Below are 19,394 nucleotides of genomic sequence, written 5' to 3'. Positions count from 1 at the left end.
TATTGCAATTAATGTTTGTTACAGTTCCCTAAAGTAAAATTATTCTTTGTGTATAGATTATTCAGTGGGATTTTATCTCTTAAAGTTGAAGGATTTAATTAGAGGAAAAATTAACATACCCAGAATATTTTGTTTTCTGTCATTGTCAGATAAATTAGGTATGTTATTGGAATTTGGAATTTTGACTTTGAGCTCTGAATTTTCTCTAAAATGATTTTACTTTTAGTTACAACTTAGATGTGTCCAGTTATTTTGACTTGTGGATTTCCAGCTTCTGTTTTATCATGTGTTTTGTAATAAACTGAAAAGACATCATGATTTTGTTTACATAATGGTGCTTGTCTCTCAACTTACGTTTTGTTGTGTATTTGAAAAGTATTATTTATATTCTTTGTAAACTTGTTTAATTTACTTATTAAACCTTAGATAATTTTCTTTCTGAAAACATGTAATCGTTATCCATTTTTTTCTTTTAGTTAATGGAATTTCTCAGTGACAGTAATGAAGCAGCAGCTGCTGATGTCTTGGAGTTTGTTCGTGAAGCCATTCAGCGCTTTGATAACCTGAGAATGCTTATTGTTGAGAAGATGCTTGAAGTCTTTCATGCTATCAAATCTGTCAAGTAGGTTTAAAATCTGTTTAAATGTAAAGTCAAATAAGCATTTTACCAATTTCTGTTTTTTGGGGTTTTTTTGCAGTACACGGGTCTCTCACTGTTGTGGCCTCTCCCGTTGCGGAGCACAGGCTCCAGACGCGCAGGCCCAGCGGCCATGGCTCACGGGCCCAGCCGCTCCGCGGCATGTGGGATCTTCCCAGACCGGGGCATGAACCCGCGTCCCCTGCATCAGCAGGTGGACTCTCAACCACTGCGCCACCAGGGAAGCCCCCAATTTCTGTTTTTAAGGGTCAGTTGATAGACAATATAGGGGAAGAGAGGTGTCTTAACACAGTCAAGACAAAATAAATGTCAGAAACATGTCACCCCTACTCTCACCCTTAGTTAACCCAAAATCTATGTACAAAATAAAATTTTTGGTCCATGTGATGTAGGTAGGTTTCTCTATTCTCATTTCCTCTAAAACATTGTAAATCCTGAAGTGACTAAGGAACATATTCTTAAAAGGTATCATTTTGGGGATACCATTATTATTTATATCTCCCCTTTAGCATTTACTGAAGTGAAGGATTGAAAATACAACCTAAGTCTGAATTGTTTCCTTTCAGATAGCCTTTGCTAATGAGAAAGGACGTTGCATCCAAGTTTTGCTTCATGTAAATCATCTCATAGACTGTAGTAGACTTGCAGTATATCTGCCTGTGTAGAAAAGGGACTACAAAATTGGTTTTATGATATGAAGATGTATTGATATTTATGGAAGTGAGAAAGATTTGCTTCCTTTCTGGGGGAAAAAAAAAAAACATATCAAAGTTTAGTTTTTGGCAGCCATAATCTCTTAGAGCTTCAGTTTCTAGAATTTTTTTGAATAAATTTAATGAAAATCTTAGGGAAAAGATGACTGAAGACTTTATTCAGTTTAACATTTTTTAATTAGAAAATTGTTGCTTTCTTTATGTTTTTGGTCTTCTTGTTATGATCCTCTGCATTCCTTTTTCATTGTTCTTTTCAGCCTCCTGCCTCTTCAGTGAATTACTTTTTATATTAAAATAATACATTTTTTGTAGTGATAATTTACCTTAAATTTGGTCCTAAATGGAAGATAACACCTTTCTGGGAAACATTTTGGTATTTTATTTTTACTACTAGGTTTACCAGTTGTAGAATGTTCCTAAAAATGATGGATAAGACGCTTACTTTCCTTTTAATCCTTGTGATTTCAAGAGAGAATCAAAGAAACGTAGTGTCTTTGTTATATTCTTCCTTAATATTTCATCCATAGTCCCTCACAACTGCAGAATATTGTTTTCTTGCTTAAGCTTAAATTCACAAAGAAAGATCACTGCTTCAAGATTTGTTGGCAGAATCAGTGTTTCAGAACTTGTATTCTTGCTATAGGATTTACCGAGGAGCATTATGGATCCTGGGAGAATACTGTAGTACCAAGGAAGACATTCAGAGTGTGATGACTGAGGTCCGCAGGTCCCTTGGGGAGGTATGTTTTACTTTTAGTAAATTCTACTTTATATGGTGATTTTTTACTTTAGTAAACTGACTTTTATGTGGTGATTTGCTTTTGTGTTTTTATTTGGTAGTGCTTGGGCTAAAGAACACTGAAAAAATTTTAATGACACAGATAATTAAGCCTTTGGGCAATGGGAAATTAGGAGAGTTGCCCTCCCCTACATTGAGCCATAACACCTGTTCTTTTATCTGTATTATTTACCCTTCTGGGTAAGATTTTATTTGAACAAAAGGTTCTGTGTTTTAAAAAAAGAAAAAGACTTGTAAAACTCTGCTTAATCCTCTGTGTTATGAAAAAAGAATGCATATATTATAAGAACGGGGCTGACTTGAGAATATGTATTTATGTACTAAAACTGGCAGTATTTCCTCATCCAAACAACCATATGGTAGAATAGAAAGAACAGTGCTTGTTAGGAGCCTGGATTCCAGTCTTTCTTCTGCCAGTAAGTAGCTTTGGGTCTTTGGATATAAGTTCCTAAACCTGACTGGACATCAGGTTTTTCATCTATATAATAAAGGAGTCGATAGATAATGATTGAAGACTCTTAGAGCTCTTAAGTTAGATGATAGACTGGTGTTGAGAAATAAATACAAAGTATCCATTTGGTTTAAAGAGGAAGTTGATGAAGTTATTATGTACAAATAAGTTAGATTTATTTCATTTTATGGAAGGATGGGTGCTGGTTTTGGTTAGTATTTCAAGGAAAGGGATGGAGAAGAAGAATAAGACTTAGTGAGTATCTCCTTTGTCTTATAGTCAGTGTCCTAAGCATTTTCCTATTAAGTAACTTGTGTAGAAGGAATTAAGATTTCCATTTAACAGATTAGGAAACTGAGACTCAAAGTGGTTTAATTAATTTTCCCAGAACCATACAACTAAAAGTGGCATCCAACTCCAAAGCCCCTGTTCTCACTACATTACCCTGGGAAGGAATGAAAATTGAAAGCAGAGTCCCAAGTTCCAAAAAATCCCATTGTGGGAACAGTTCTGTAGAGAACTATAGAAATGATTGAATATTTAAATATGTTTTGCTTGCTACTGATATTATTACTAAATTGATGTTTCCAATTGATTTTTAGATCCCAATTGTAGAGTCAGAAATTAAAAAAGAAGCTGGTGAATTAAAACCTGAAGAAGAAATAACTGTGGGGTCAGTTCAGAAGTTGGTAACTGAAATGGGCACCTATGCAACACAGAGTGCCCTTAGCAGTTCCAGACCCACCAAGAAAGAGGAAGAAAGGTAATTTGTGGCACCTGTGCCCTGCCAGCTACACCTCTATGATTACTCCTGTGTCTAAAACAGTCAAAGGATTTCTTTTTCTTATAATTGATAGTTTCCTCTTTTGACCCAAATGGAAATTTTTGCCATATAAGATACTTGAAAGGAGAATGATGTTTTAAGTTCTTTCCCCCAGAAATTGTGTTAATAGTTTTAATCCTCTGCTCCTTATAACTGTTCTCATTGAAGTAACTGTGTTCTGTTTAAACTAAAATTATTTTACTCATGTAGAAAATGCTAAGTGGAGGTAACTGATGATATTTGAGTTTTGTTGCCTTTTTGCATTTGGAAAACATATTTTGAAGATTTTCCACTTCTAATTGATGGAATAAAATTTTGATGTTTTCCTCCTTATTTTGTTCTCAATTTTATAGTGAAGTTGATGAAAATTTGCCTAAAATTTTAATGGTTACTATGTACTAGGCATTGGGCTAAATAAAGAGTTTGTGTCATATAGTCTTTGACAGTATCCTGTTGATTAACCACATTTTATAGAGGAACTTGAGGCTTAGAGAGGTTTGCAACTTACCCAGAGGGACATAATAAATAAGTAGATAAGCTGAGGTTTTAATGTAGCTCATTGGTTTCAGTATATGCACCTTTAACCTTTAACCTTTAACCTAACTCTTTCCCTATTCATTTAGCTCTTTTATCATTTGAAGATAAGTGTTAAAGCCATGTGATTTTTTCTTTTTCCTTTTTCATTCTGAGAGCTAAAGAGGGAACCATAATTGAGATCCCTATCACTGAAGGGTGGCACTGAGAGTATTCAGTAGGCTTCCTTGAGTCGTTGATGGCTGAGAAGTTGGTGGCTTTCACTTTCCCTGATTGCTTTGCAGACCTCCCCTGCGAGGATTCCTTCTGGATGGAGATTTCTTTGTGGCTGCCTCGCTTGCCACAACTCTGACCAAGGTTGCCTTGCGCTATGTTGCTTTGGTTCAGGAGAAGAAAAAGCAAAATGTAAGTTCATTTATCCTACATTTATCCAACAAATGAATCTTGAGAGCTTATGCTCTAGTTGGGGAAATGGACAAAGTGATATAGCATAACATATATACAACCTAATGATTGTAAAATTGACAAAGTAATGTAATAACAATAGCACGTGATTAGTCCAGTGGAAGTGTTACAAGAGTTTATGAGGTTATTTCTGCTTGCTAGGATTAGTCAGGGCCCAGTGAAGGAAATGTCTCTCCCTCCAGCATCTTCATCCTGTCAGTTACTGTCTGTTTTATCCTAGAAATGCCTCTTAAATGTATTCCCGTTTCTACAGTTTATACCTTCATCGTAGCGTCTGACCATTCTGACTGTATGTTAATTTACAATAATGTACTTTCATTCCACCCAACCCCTACTACCATCCTTTGTGTTATTGTCCTATATTTTATTTCTACATGTCATGTTATCCACCCTATGATGTATTGTTGTTATTTTTGCTTTAAATAGTCAGTTGTCCTTTTAGTATATATTCACCATTTCTTTCCCATTTCTTATTTATCTAGTGTTCAGACTCAGGTAGGGAAGGGGGACATACTTAGCAAGTTGTAAGAAGTTGAGAGTTGAGAACAGGTCAAAGTTCACGTACCTTCCTGGGTGGGGTTTTTTTTTTTTTCATATTTTTCTTCATGGTAAAATGTACATAACATAAAATTCACCAGTTTAACTGTTTATAAATGTACAATTCAATGTCGTTAAGTATATTCAAATTGTTGTGCAGCCATTATCACTATCCCTCTCCAGAACTTTTTCATCATCCCAAACTGAAACTACCCAGCAAACAGTAACTCCCCATACTCCCTCCCCTAGCCCCTGGCAACCACCATCCTACTCCTCTCCCTCTATAAATTTGCCTATTCTACATACCTAATATAAATGGAATCATACAATATTTGTCCTTCTGTGACAGGCTTATTTCATTAAGCATGTCTTCAAGGTTCATTTGTATGGAAGCATTGTCAGAATTTCTTTCCTTTTTAAGGCTATATAATATTTTGCAGTTTCTGTATATCCATTCATCCGTTATAAATGGTCAGTTTCCTTCCAAGTATTTTTTTTAATGAGAAAAAAGTTATATTTGCCCACATATTTACCACTTATGGTGCTTTTCATTCCTTTGTATAAATGCAGATTTCTATCTGATATTTTCTTTCTGCCTAAAGAACTTGTTTATTTTTATAATGTAGGTCTGCTGCTGATGAATTCTCTCAGCTTACATTTGCCTGAAAAAAATCTTTACTTTGCTTTCATTTAAAAAAAAAATCTCTGTGGTAGAATTGTGAACGTTTTTATTTTATTTTTGTTCATATCTTTTTTCACATTGCTAAAATAATGAGTGATGTATTAAAAACTAATGAGAAAAAAATCACTCACGGTTAAAGCACCGAAGTACAAATCTTGTTAATATTGTGCTGGCGATAGATAGAAACATCAAAAGATGGAATTACATTACCAGATATAGTAACAAAAATCTTTCCTTCCTCAGAAAGAGTTCATTATGGCTTTTAATAATGATCACTTTTTCCCCTAGTAGTGATCATTTTGTGTTTTACAATACTGCAGTTTCACTTAACTTTATCCCATGTTATTCTAAACCCTTCCTAATCATAATAATATTTAATAGCTGCATAATAGTCGTCCATTTGATTCTTTCCTTTACTCAAACCTCTATATAATTAGACATTTTCTTTTTAGATTAGGGACTTTCAAAGGATTTTTTTTTTAATTTCCATCTTATAGATTTCCTTATAAATCCATAAATGAGGTTTAGAGGGTCGGGTAAAATTACAAGATGTATTATCTCTTTTTTATTGACTAATTTTATTTATGGGCAGTAATTTACTTTGTAACTCTCTGTGGGCCATTATTTATTTATTCAGGTCTTGTCTGTTCTCTAAATTATGCTTTTTAAAAATCTCCAGCATTGTATATCTCAGTTCTGCAAGTTGGGAGACCATTTGCTGATACCTGCTTAAGAGAACTGGATTTCTGGTAACATACCTGGTTCAGCAAGTTTGTGACCTTTGGTACGAGGCAGAAGGAAGTTTGGTTGTTTATCACCATACTGGCTCTCCTTCATTTATGCCTTTTCCGACAGTCTTCATTTTTTCATGTAGATCTGACTTTCTCTCTGGTATCATATATCTTCTGCCTAAAGATTTTGCTTTAACTTTCCTTGTAGTGCAGGTCTGTTGGCAGTTAATTCTTTTGGTTTTTGTTTGTCTGAAAAAGTCCTTCTTCATTTTTGAAAGATATCTTTGCAGATGTAGCATTCTAGGTTGACAGTTTTTTTCTTTTAGTACTGTAGAGATGTTGCTTCATTGTCTTCTGGCTTTCGGTACTGTCTTCATTGTCTTCTGGCTTTCAGTACTGTCTTCTGGCTTTTCGGTAGCTCCTGTGTCTCTGTGTGGAATGTGTCCCGTTTTCTTCTGGCTTGTTTTGGATTTTCTCCTTATCACTATAATTTCAAGTTTCAGTAATTTGATTAGGATATGCTTTGGTGTGGTTTTCTTGTTTGCTTTTGGTTCATTGAGCTTCTTGGATATGTGGTTTTGTAGTTTTCATCAAATTCAGGAATTTTTTGGCCGTTATTTCTTTAGCTACTTTTTTCTGTCCCCCTCCTCTTTCCCCTCCTTCTGGAGACAATATCTAGGCTCAAAGGATTATCACACTTACTCTTCTGAGGTTCTTTCCCAGGCTTCTGGTAGTTTTTTCACGTATGTATGCTGATCAATACTTAGCCAAAGATATTTTGACAAAGATATAAAGCATGTGTCAGGATAATGGTACATGAGACTAAAAAAGTAAGTCGAATTCACTGGTGGAAGACCTTGAATAGCAGGCTGAGTGATAGGGACTTCAACATGAAGGCTGTAGGAAATCATTGAAGGTATTTGCATGTGGAGTGAAATGATTGAATAGCAGGCTGAGTGATAGGGACTTCAACATGAAGGCTGTAGGAAATCATTGAAGGTATTTGCAATGTGGAGTGAAATGATTGGTGCCCAATAAAGATTAAGATAGTAGGTAATCACACTTAGCATCACCAGTAACAGGACAACCTGACATTATGTGCCTCCTAATGCAATACAATAAGATATGCAAAACATTACCTATCTTGTACTCTAACTAAAAGTGGAGAACATTCTGTAGAACAGCTAGCTTGGGCTCTTTAAAAGAAATCATTGTGATGGAAAACAACACAGAAAACCAGGGGACTGGTCTAGTTTAAAAGGGGCTAAGGAGAATAGTAGTCAAATAAAATGCATGAAACTGGTCCTGGGTTAAAAAAAAAAAATTTTGTGACAATTAGGAAGATTTAGTTCAATTTGGAGTGTAGTAGATATATTTTGGAACTGTTACATTTCTTAAGTGAGATGATGATGTTATGATTATAAAGGAAACTGTCCTGATTCTTAAGAGATGTATGCTAAACGTTTATGAATTAAAGGTTCTTACTTTCATATGTTAAGCCAAAAAAATAAGTGTACCTATATAGGTAGAGTAAGAAAGCAGTTATAGCAGAATGTTAACAATCCGTGAAGTGTATCATTCTTTTAACTTTCCGTAGTCGGAAAGATAAAAGATAGCATTGGCCTGTGAGGGGTTAGAGTAAGAGAAAATAGTTTAAAAACCACTTCTGTCTATCAGTTAAGGGTTAGTGAAGATTTTAGAGGGTGGCAGTTAGAATAGAAAGGAGGGAAAAGGGTGCAAAAAAACAGGGAGATAAAATCTAAAATATTTGAAATCTTATTCAGGTGAAGTGAAAATTAGGTTTATTTCTTGGATTGTGAGTTATAATAAAGTGACATTATTGCATTTGGAGAAGCCTGACAATAAATAAGCCATTTCTTTCCTTATCTAGTCTTTCGTTGCTGAGGCCATGTTGCTCATGGCCACTATCCTGCATTTGGGAAAATCCTCTCTTCCTAAGAAGCCAATTACAGATGATGATGTAGATCGAATTTCCCTGTGCCTCAAGGTCTTATCTGAATGCTCACCTTTAATGAATGACATTTTCAATAAGGAATGCAGACAGTCCCTTTCTCACATGTTATCTGCTAAACTTGAAGAAGAGAAATTATCCCAAAAGGTAAGGTATATATGATAAAGCCATAATAGTGCTTTTTGGTTTTATTGTTGTTGCTGTTGGTTTTTCAGTCCTCATGTGTGAGGGCTTGTCCCTGTTGAAGGCCTACAAAAAGCTATCTTTTTTTCCATATTAAAGAGAGATGGTATATTGTATTTTCAACACAGAAAGAATCTGAAAAGAGGAATGTGACAGTACAGCCTGATGACCCCATTTCCTTCATGCAACTAACTGCTAAGAATGAAATGAACTGCAAGGAAGATCAGTTTCAGCTGAGCTTGCTGGCAGCAATGGGTAACACACAGAGGAAAGAGGCAGCAGATCCCCTAGCATCTAAACTTAACAAGGTAACAAAATGTCAAATACACTGGCGAGTTATTTAAATTGGCTACTTAAGAAAGTAGTAATCAGGAAGTTGTTGGTCTTGCTGTTTTTTAAAGGAAAAATAACTAGTACAGCATCAGTTTTTGTCAAGTTACTCTGATTGATAGGTTCATTAAACATGAATTGAAACTCGGTGCAGCCTGATACTTTACTATATGATGGCACTGTAAGTCGCAGAGATGAGTTTTAACTTGTTCCAGTTGTGTGTCAAATTACCACAAAGTGAAACATAGCGCTGAGGCATCCTTAGTGGTTGACTAAAACTTTTAAAAGGTAGGGCACTAGCCTCTTCCCCAACACCCTGCCCTCAAGTTTCTCCTGTCCCCTGCTACTTTAAACAGGACAATTACACTTTTATAGTCTTAATATATTGAGTTCCGAATAGGATTTCATTAGGAAAATTGTTCTAATCTCTCTCTACTCAGATGTTAAATTTACAAATCTGGTTTAATCCTTCCTCCATTAGATGAGTAACATTCTCAAATTGGTTTTGTTGACCAAGATAAGATCAGTGGCAGAATAGGAACTACTGAAACACTTTTCTCCCTTAGAATTGGGAATTGATATTGACAATATTACAGTGATAAAATTTTTCAATTTATTTTTTAAAATTGTGGTAAAGTTTACATAACATCAAATTTACCCTCTTAACTATATTTAAGTGTACAGTTCAGTGGCATTAAGTATAGTCACATTATTGTGCAACCATCACCACCGTCTATATCCCCTGAACTTTTTTCATCTTACAAAGCTGAAACTCTATACCCATTAAACAATAATTCCCCATTCCCTTCTTCCCTCAGCCCTTGGCAACCACATTCTACTTTTTATCCCAATGAATTTGACTATTCTAGGTACCTTATGTGGAACCATACAGTATTATCCTTTTGTGATTGGTTTAGTTCACTTAGCCTAATGTCTTCAAGGTTCATCCATTTTGTAGCATGTGTCAGAATTTCTTTCCCCTTTAAGGCTGGGTATACTTCACTGTGAATATATACCATGTTTTGTTTATCCATTCATCTGTCGATGGACATTTCGGTTGCTTCCACCTTTGACTGTTGTGAATAATTCTGCCATGAATGTGGACGTTCAGATATCTCTTCAAGGTTCTGCTTTCATTTCTTTTGGGTTAAACCCAGAAGTGGAATTGGTGGATCATAGTGATTCTGCTTTAATTTTTTGAGGACCACTATACTGTTTTACATAGCAGCTGCACTGTTTTACATTCCAACCTTCAATGCAGAAGGATTCTGATTTCTCCATATCCTTGCCAACACTTCCTTTTTATTTCTTTTGTAGTAACCATCCTAGTGGATGTGAAGTGATATCTTGTTGTGGTTTTGATTTGCATTTCCCTAATGATTAGTGATGTTGGGCATCTTTTTGTGTGCTTATTGGTCATTTATATATCTTCTTTGGAGAAACGTCTATTCAAGTCCTTTGCATATTTTTTAATCTGGCTGGTTGTTTTCTTTGTGTTGAGTTGTAAGATTTCTTTATATATTCTGGATACAAGTCCCTTATCAGATGTATGATTTGCAGATATTTTCTCCCATTCTGTGGGTTGTCTTTTCACTCTGCTAATAGTGTCCTTTGATGTACAAAAGTTTGTAATTTTGATGTAGTCCAATTTACCCATTTTTTTCTTTTGTTGCTTATGTCTTTGGTGACAATATTACATTTTTAAAGTGTTATATATACTCTGGATGTTTTTTTAAAAATTTTTTTTGGTGGGGGAACATCTAAAAATTTATCTTTGTGGAATTACAGGTGTTTCTTGCTTGTAATTATTTTTCCTGAGTTTGGGTAACAGCTAGTGAGTTTAGGTGCTTAGGGATTTAACTGAAAATGTATGCAAATCTATTCAGTTCCTAAGTTAGGATAATGTTTAATGCATTTGCTGAACATATTTAACGTCTTTCTACTACTGAGCTGTAAAGTGTAGGACCTGTTATTTTTAATGTCTAAGTTTCAGTTACCATGTCTACATTACAAAACAATTTTATTATACATTTCAAATGACTGGTCTAATCTAAGCACATCTGTTAATTACCTAACAGACTTAGTCATTTGGCTAGGATATGTTTGGTTAAATTGTCTCAGTCATTTGATTATCTTTATTTTTGTTTGACAGGTCACCCAATTGACAGGTTTCTCAGACCCTGTATATGCAGAAGCTTATGTTCATGTCAACCAGTATGATATCGTCCTGGACGTACTTGTTGTGAACCAAACCAGTGATACCTTGCAGAACTGCACGTTAGAGTTAGCTACCCTGGGTGAGGAAATTTACCATAACAGAAAGATATCGTTACATAGTAAATCTTTATGACAGATTGTTAAGAGAAGTGCACAAGTCTTAGTATAAGAATTCTCTTGAGCCCTTTGTGACATTTTGAATCAAGTCTTAGTTTTACATTTTATATTTAGTCTCCTTCTACTCCAATTTTCTGAACCTTTGTGATACTGACTTTCTTATGTTTATGTTCTTGGTATTCAGTGAGCTTAATCTAGCATATGTCAGTTTTTCTAGATTAAATAAGAGCTGTTTAAGTTATAGATTTACCAAGTAGTTTTAAGTTTTAATTGCCTTAGTACAGAACTAGGTATTTTCTGAGCCCATTACTAATACATACCATGTGTGGCCAAAGTAACACATCATTATCACATTTAGCAATGTGAGATTTTTTTTTTTCTTCTTCTTTATATAGACACATGAATCAGACTTTCTCTGGTCATTTATACATATGGCTTTGAAGTTGGAAAGTATAAATTGTATACAGGAACAGTGCACTGCCCCTAGGAAATTCCATATGGCTTAAACAAGAGTTAAGGGACTTTAAGAAATCAAGGGAGAACAGTTCTGCCCTGTCTTCCTCAGCATAGCTTGAGGCCTATATAAAGAACTGTTTCTAAGAATTTGCAGTCCTTTCTTCAGATTGTTTTATCTTTGTAATAGAGTGTATAGTTTAAGACTTAAGCTTTTGAGACATCTGTATCCATTCACTGAAATAAAGCAGTATGCCCAGAGTACCCCCGCCCCGCCCCCCCCACACATGAATTAAATATAGAATTATTCTGAGAAGCCTATTACCTTTTAAAAGAAAATGTGCATTTTGATGTGAATAATAGTGTTAAATGATTTCTTTATTTTGTCCTTATATTTGAATCATAACCCTTCTCTTGTTCCTTGTTTTGCTAGAAACTATTGAGCTATATACATTTTAAGGTTTTACGATTGGAGAGGTTAATATTTATGTCCTTTTAGCCATGTCTAAATTTTTTTTCAGGGGACCTGAAACTTGTGGAAAAGCCATCTCCTTTGACTCTTGCTCCACATGACTTTGCAAATATTAAAGCTAATGTGAAAGTAGCGTCAACAGAAAATGGAATAATTTTTGGCAATATAGGTAAGGAATTGTTTTATAGCATGTGATGTTTGGATACTTTATTAAAGAATTTCTGTAATGAGTAGCTGTGTGACATTTCTTGAGGACAGGACTTGAATCCATTCATGCATTCATTCATTTATGGGGCATCTGCTATGCTATTCAGTGTTGTACCGTGTTCTGGATATACAGAAATGAACCAGATAGAGTCACTGTCCTCAAACTGTCAAGCAAAAGGAGGAGACAGATAAATAATAGATTAGAATACAATGTGATAATGGCTAGTTTATATACTATGTGCTTTGGGATCATAGAGGGAAAATGCTAACAGTATAGAAGGCTTTATAAAGGAGGAAGGTATGTTATCAAAGGATAACATTTGAACTGAGTCTCAAACTGTGTATAGGCATTTGTTGTCGGGCCACCTAGGGATTAGCTTGTACAGAGGTATTAAGTCAATAAGCTTTCTTTTTTAAAAAAGCAATTTCTGGGGCTTCCCTGGTAGCGCAGTGGTTGAGAGTCCGCCTGCCAAGGCAGGGGACACGGGTTCGTGCCCTGGTCCAGGAAGATGCCACATGCCGCGGAACGGCTGGGCCCGTGAGCCATGGCCACTGAGCCTGCGCGTCCGGAGCCTGTGCTCCACAACGGGAGAGGCCACAGCAGTGAGAGGCCCACGTACCAAAAGAAAAAGAAGAAAAGCAATTTCTGTGGTAGGAACAAAAAAATCTCTGTCCTCAGATAGCTTCTAGTTGAGTAAGGGAAAACAGATATGTGAAGTAGATATGTGCAGTACATAACGGTAAGTGCTATGAAAGAAGGCTGTGCTGGGTGAAGTGGAAGTCTATTAAGAGATTGGGTCGGTTCTCTCAGAGTGGTGGGGGGTTGGGAGGAAAGGTAAAGGAAAGACTTTGTGGAGGAGCTGAAGCTCAAATGGGGTTTTAAAAGATCAGTAAATGGTCTACAGATAGAGATTCAGTTAGAAGAAATGCAAGTAGTTTGATATACATGGAGTTTAGAGTGTGCTAGAGGGTGGTGGTAGAAGAGAACGAGGTTGGGAAGGTTAGTGGCAGCTATATTATACTTGTCATGCTAAGAATTTCGGACTTTATCCTGGATATAGAGGGGAGCCATTGAGGAATTATTAGTGAGTGAGTTACATGATTAAATATTTCTGTGGCAGCACTAAAGAAGACTGATTGGAAGAGGCAAGAAGATTAACTAGTAGACTTGCAGTAGCACAGGTGAGAGATGATGGAGAGTTTGAACCAACAGAGTTGTGGCTGGGATGGAGAGAAGGGCTGAATATAATAGATACTTAAGGAGATAGAATGTCCAGGACATGGTTACTGATTGAAGAGAAAGTGGCTAGAGCAACGCTCAGATTTCCTGCTTGGGTATGTTGGGTTGGTGTTTATGTTAATCACCAAAACGGAACATAGGAGAGAAGGACAGATTTGAGAGAGATGATAAGTTAAACTTGAGGTTAAATAATGAAGTGTCTTAAGTTATTGAAGGGCAGTTTGAGATGAGTCTGGAACTTGAACGAGAGGTCTGAAGTAGAGATGAATATTTGTTTTAAAACCATAGAAATGGAAGAAATCACCCAAAGAAGGCATAAAGAGTGAGAAGAAGGGAGATTTGAAAACCGAATCCGAGAGAACAGCAATATTAAGAGCTGTTTGGAGTTTTTATTCAGGGTAGTATTAAAGCTGGTCAGAGAAGGAGAAGCCTGCAAAGGAAGTGTGGTTAGAGAAGCAAGGAAAAATTCTGAAGAAGTATCGGCAGCTGCAGAAGATCCCTAAGAGAAGGGCCCTTTGGATTTGACAATCAGTGATAATAAAACGTTTCTTATGACCTGTCTTGGGCAGTGGTGGTGGATTGAAGACTGCATAGGACGTGGAGAAATAAAGATAGTGAGTGTAGGCCACTCTGAGTGTACGACCTTGGTTTTGATAAGAATGAGAAAGGGCAGTAGCCAGAAGAGAAATAAAGGATGAGGGAAGATTTTTTTTTGACGATGAGAGGACCTTGACTATGTTTATAAACTATAAGGGAAGAAAGTCAGTAAAGAATATGAAGGTAAAGACGAAAGAGGTAATGATTGATGGAATGAGGTCCTGAACCAAAGCAGGCATCACAGATGGCAGCAAGTATGAACCTTGAAGAGCAGAGGCAGTACTTGTCTGATAGGAAAGGTAAGTAGGTGAAAGTTGATTCAGAGAAAGATACATTTATTTTTAGAGGTGGGGTTGAAAATTAAAGGAACTTATTCTTGGTAACCTTAGTTTTCTCCAAAAGTAGGGTGGGGGAATGTCAAGAAAACAGGCTAAAAAAAAGGTAGGCTCCAGTCAGATTATGACTTTCTACCATGGAAGAAACAGTTACAGAAGAAAAGATCTTGTATCATTACGTACTATGGCTCAGCAGTATTCATCCAGAAATATTAGTTAAGCATGTGCATGAGAACACTACTACCTGTGTATCCTTCTACAGTGTCTAACACTGCAACTGCTATGTAAGCACTCACTGAGTTTGAATCCTGGCCTCCACCACTTAACCAGTTCTGTGACCTTGAGCCACTTAATTAAGTTCTCTTTTTTTTTATTTCTCTATAAGATGGAAAATAATAATACTATAACATAGGATTGATGGTCATATTAAATAGGTAATAATTTGTAAAACATAGAGCCTACTATATAATCAAAACTATTTGCTAATGTCATAGTTGTTGTTTGGAAATATTAAAAATTTTAAATTAAAATTTGCCTTTGGTGATTGGGGATCTTTTTATATGTGTATACTGCAGTTTATGATGTCTCTGGAGCAGCAAGTGACAGAAATTGTGTGGTCCTCAGTGATATTCACATTGACATCATGGACTATATCCAACCTGCAACTTGCACTGATGCTGAATTCCGTCAGATGTGGGCCGAATTTGAATGGGAGAACAAAGTTAGTCCTTGGGAGATTTCCTTGAACTCCTTATGTTTCTTTTTGGCTAGTGTTGAGGGATTCTCTGATAAAATTAATCCCTCTAATAAGTGTCAGATGTGAAAAACAAAGTCTTTCAATATCTGTGCTTACAAATTAGCTTTAACTGGAAAGCATGCAAGTGGTTTGGTTAAGTTACGGTTTTAAATTGGTGAGAGTAACAGTTCTATAATTAATCTGATTGTTCAAGACATTATAAACAATGTTCCATCCCTTGTTTGTATGAATAGTAACTTGCCATTGAATCCAGTGTCCAGTAGAAGCTTTGCAAAGTCAGTGCCTGCTAGGAAACTTTGTTCCTGTAAGCCTTGATTTTTATTAGAAATATTTTATATACAGCATGTTGATTGTCTGTGAAGTTATCTGTATCTGAAAGTTCTGATACCAGCCTACAGTTTGTTGGATTTTGTAGATGTCATTTACTTTTTGTTGCCCACCCTTTCCACCTAAATACTTGGAAGGAGATTCTAATATGACATACGAATGATTGTCTTTTCAACCCCAAGATAAGAAATTCACAACTTTCTTAAAGTAAGAGCTATAACCTCGACTTTTTTCTCTCCCTCTGTACAGGTGACGGTTAACACAAATATAGTTGATTTAAATGACTATTTACAGCACATATTAAAGTCAACCAACATGAAATGCCTCACTCCAGAGAAGGTAAAATTTGCCCTTGTACTTCTTAAATCTGATAGAGAGTAAGATGGTAGATTCTTGGCTTTCTTGTATTTCCTCTAGTGTATTTAGGTATTATTTAGCCTGAGAAAAGCAGTGTCATTCTGGACTAGCTAAAAGAAGTTATCCCATAGAATGTATGAATCTGCTTACTGCTTTCTACTGGAATAGGAACAATATCTGCTTGTTCCTAGTTCCTTGTTCCTAGTGACCCAACTGAATAGTCACATTGGTTTTTCTTTTCAGTCTTCTCCCTTTTGGCTAAAGGCTTATTCCACAATAGTTCACGATACTGGATTAGAAAATGTCCATGATCTTTTCTGTTGGCTCTGATTGTGGGTCATAATATATCTGCTCAAGTATGGAATTGTTAATGTACTTTGATTTTCTGCTATGTTTGTGTATGTATGAAAAAAGACTAGAAAGAAAGACCAAAAAGTGAAGACTGCCAGGGAATTCCCAGGAATTTTTCTTTATACAATTTCTGCTAACTTTGTAATATTGATTTAATCGTAAAAGAATGCTGCCATACAAGTAGGTTTTAATTCATATATTAGTCTATTGAACAAATACTCCAACAAACATTATATGCCCAATACTCTGTGAGCTGCTGGATGTACAATAAAGAACAAAATAAAAACAGTCTCTTCCTTCATGGAGCTCAGGGTCTGGTATGGGAGGGAGGCAGACAGCTCTAAACAAAGAATATATAAATACAAATGAGAATAGGTGCTATTTCTTTAAAATCAGTTTTTTTGAGGTATAATATAGACGCAGTAAAGCTCACACTCTTTACATTTATAGTTCTATGAGGTCAACAAATTCACACAGTCATGTAACTACTACCACATGATAAGTCCTGTTTTAAGTGGTAATTTTCCTATGCTATTTGGTCTTGCTTATGTGTAGTTCTCTAGGAGAGTATTGAATTCATCACAAATTTCTTCCAGGCACTTTCTGGTTACTGTGGCTTTATGGCAGCCAACCTCTATGCTCGTTCCATATTTGGAGAAGATGCACTTGCAAATGTCAGCATTGAGAAGCCGATTCAACAGGGACCAGAGGCCCCTGTTACTGGCCACATAAGAATTCGTGCAAAGAGTCAGGTAACAGTTGGTTTTTTTTGAGATGGTCTCTGAACTAAATAAAAAGAGAAATAATTTATGTCTCTTTATTTCTATATGTAGCATCCTCTGTTGTACCAGTGTTTCATGCATTAGATGCATGTATATTCATAATAGTAGTATCCTTGAATAGAAATATGACTTTACTTCATTAAAATAGCCCACCTTTTGGGCCACTCATTCTGTTTGTTTGCTTAAAATCAGATTAATTCCCATGGGGTATTTGTGAAATGGGTTCTTCAGAGGTTTTTGAAATCCAAGCTACAAATCTGGTGACTATTTGTAAATCTAGCACTAAAAGTACTTAACCAAGTAAAGTTTTGGTGAGTCTCTTTTGTACATCCTTGGTTTCATTGTTGATGTGGTATCATTGCATGGAGGCTTGGTTAGATAGAATAACCTACTGATTGTACATAGTTTCAATAATTATAAACATCTTCATTCTTTCTTATAGGGAATGGCCTTAAGTCTTGGAGATAAAATCAACTTGTCTCAGAAGAAAACTAGTATATAAGAATAAACAAAAAAGTCCTCGCAGCTTTACAGTTAAAATTTAGGTATGGGCTTACTGGACTCCAACATATTTTGTACTCTTTTGTGCTTTATGTTATATAGAATCTGAGTTCATGCTGAATGCATTCCAGCCAATAATTTATCGCCTTTCCCTTAAATCAAGATTGATTTTAAAATTATAGTTTGTCTTTTGTCTTAACAGTTCTGAATGTTGTCCTCAAAGTATATAATGTTTCTCACATGTATCAAGACCATTTTCACAGTACAATAAACAGATCTATTCCTAAATCTTTTGTTTTATAAATAAATGTGTTATTACATAGTTTTAGTTATGAATTAGTTATAAATTTAAATTGCTGTTTGAGTCGTGAATATATGAACTTTATTAAGAGAATTTACAAATGCGGTGATATGAAATGAGATAGGCCTTGATTTACTTGACTGATTTTTACTAATTTAATATTCTAACATCAGCATCTGTAAGAATGCCTTATCATGTTCTAAAGGGCTTTTCTCTGAAATTTAGGTCCAGGAAGATGGTATCAAATACCTTGAGAAAACAGGTCCATCTTCATTTTAAAAGAGTACTATGAACTCTGACTAAAATAAACACACTATTAATTATCCTGAATCATAATGAAAAGTAGATAATCTGAAATAGATTTTTTAATCATTCACCTTTAGCTTTGGGTATTCTTTTATGTTTGTTAGGAATTAAATTGATTCCAACCAGTTACTTGAGCTGCACTGGGAGGATTCAAAAAGCTGTCCTGTTTCCATGTTGCCTCTATGCCTCACTCCCTCCTCCCCTTTTCCTCACTTTACACTAGGGCTGGGCACCATCCCAATATGATTCCAAATGCCTTTCTGAGCTGAGTTCCCTAGGGTCAGATTGTGCTGTTCTTCTGGCCCTTGCTTTCCTTGGGGATGACTGAGGTAGTCTGCTCTTTTAGCTAAGTCTGAACACTAAACTATTATACTTTGTCTTCCAGCTAGGATTCAGGCTGCATTCAGGATGAGTTCGTAGATAAGGTCTGTGAAGGAGTGAAAGCAGCATCTCCTATTTCAGCACTTAAGTGAGAATGGAATGATTTGTTTGGCGTGTGAAGGAGATTGATACCTTGTATGATGTCAGAAACTTTGAAGCCACTTGCTTTTCTAATCAGAGAGAACCAGAGGACTATAGGGCATTTGAGATTCCAGAGCACTGAGATCTGAAAGGAAAGTCAGTGGCTACCAAATGGGCAAGATACTAGGAATGCTGGAAGGGGATCAGTTTGATGCAAAGTCAAGGGTTGGAGATTTGTGATGAGAGCAGAGGAACTGATGCAACTTTGGATTAGATCATTTCCCAAGTTCTGTTCCACTGAGCATAGCTTCCTTGATGTCATTAGATATTATGAGAGAAAAGGGATTCCATAGTTAAGTAACTTTGGGGAAAGCTTTATACTGTCCTGTACCAGAGATTCACTGTGCACATTAGCATACTAAAAATTTTGAGAGGCACTTGAGTAAAGAGAGCAGATTAGTTTGGTTTAACCCAGCATATCTTAATCTTACATAACCGGGGAATCCTTTTTCCATAGAACACCTGTTGACAATACGTAAGGCAGGAAAAGCAGCTTAGCACATTAAACATTTTGGTTTTGTATTCACAATCAACCATTACTGCATTTTAAATCCCAAGGATGTATGCCTCTGTATGTCCTAGAATATATCTCTTTTTATACTCTCAGAAAATTCCCTGCTTAACATTCTGGCCATTTTTGTTCAGATCAGATTGGTTCACATTGCCATTTTCTT

General features: G+C 35.8%; 1 protein-coding gene across 1 annotated transcript in view; it reads left to right on the top strand.

Annotated features, from left to right (window-relative positions):
- Positions 1-17,862, top strand: part of COPB1 (COPI coat complex subunit beta 1) — a 32,179-nt gene extending 14,317 nt beyond the window's left edge. Inside the window, exons 11-22 of the mRNA XM_082659212.1 lie at positions 477-622; positions 2,015-2,111; positions 3,224-3,384; positions 4,263-4,383; positions 8,285-8,512; positions 8,677-8,856; positions 11,031-11,175; positions 12,187-12,306; positions 15,092-15,237; positions 15,850-15,939; positions 16,905-17,060; positions 17,533-17,862. Of these exons, the coding sequence (XP_082515338.1) occupies positions 477-622; positions 2,015-2,111; positions 3,224-3,384; positions 4,263-4,383; positions 8,285-8,512; positions 8,677-8,856; positions 11,031-11,175; positions 12,187-12,306; positions 15,092-15,237; positions 15,850-15,939; positions 16,905-17,060; positions 17,533-17,592 (1,650 nt within the window). The 3' untranslated portion in view covers positions 17,593-17,862. The remainder of the gene's footprint in view (positions 1-476; positions 623-2,014; positions 2,112-3,223; positions 3,385-4,262; positions 4,384-8,284; positions 8,513-8,676; positions 8,857-11,030; positions 11,176-12,186; positions 12,307-15,091; positions 15,238-15,849; positions 15,940-16,904; positions 17,061-17,532) is intronic.
- The last annotated feature ends 1,532 nt before the right edge of the window (positions 17,863-19,394 follow it).

The sequence above is a fragment of the Grampus griseus genome (genome assembly GCF_964374135.1).
Source record: "Grampus griseus genome assembly, chromosome: 8".
Lineage (NCBI taxonomy): Eukaryota > Metazoa > Chordata > Mammalia > Artiodactyla > Delphinidae > Grampus > Grampus griseus.
The sequence above is the reverse complement of the archived record's forward strand: the minus strand, read 5'-3'. Positions and strand labels throughout refer to the sequence as shown.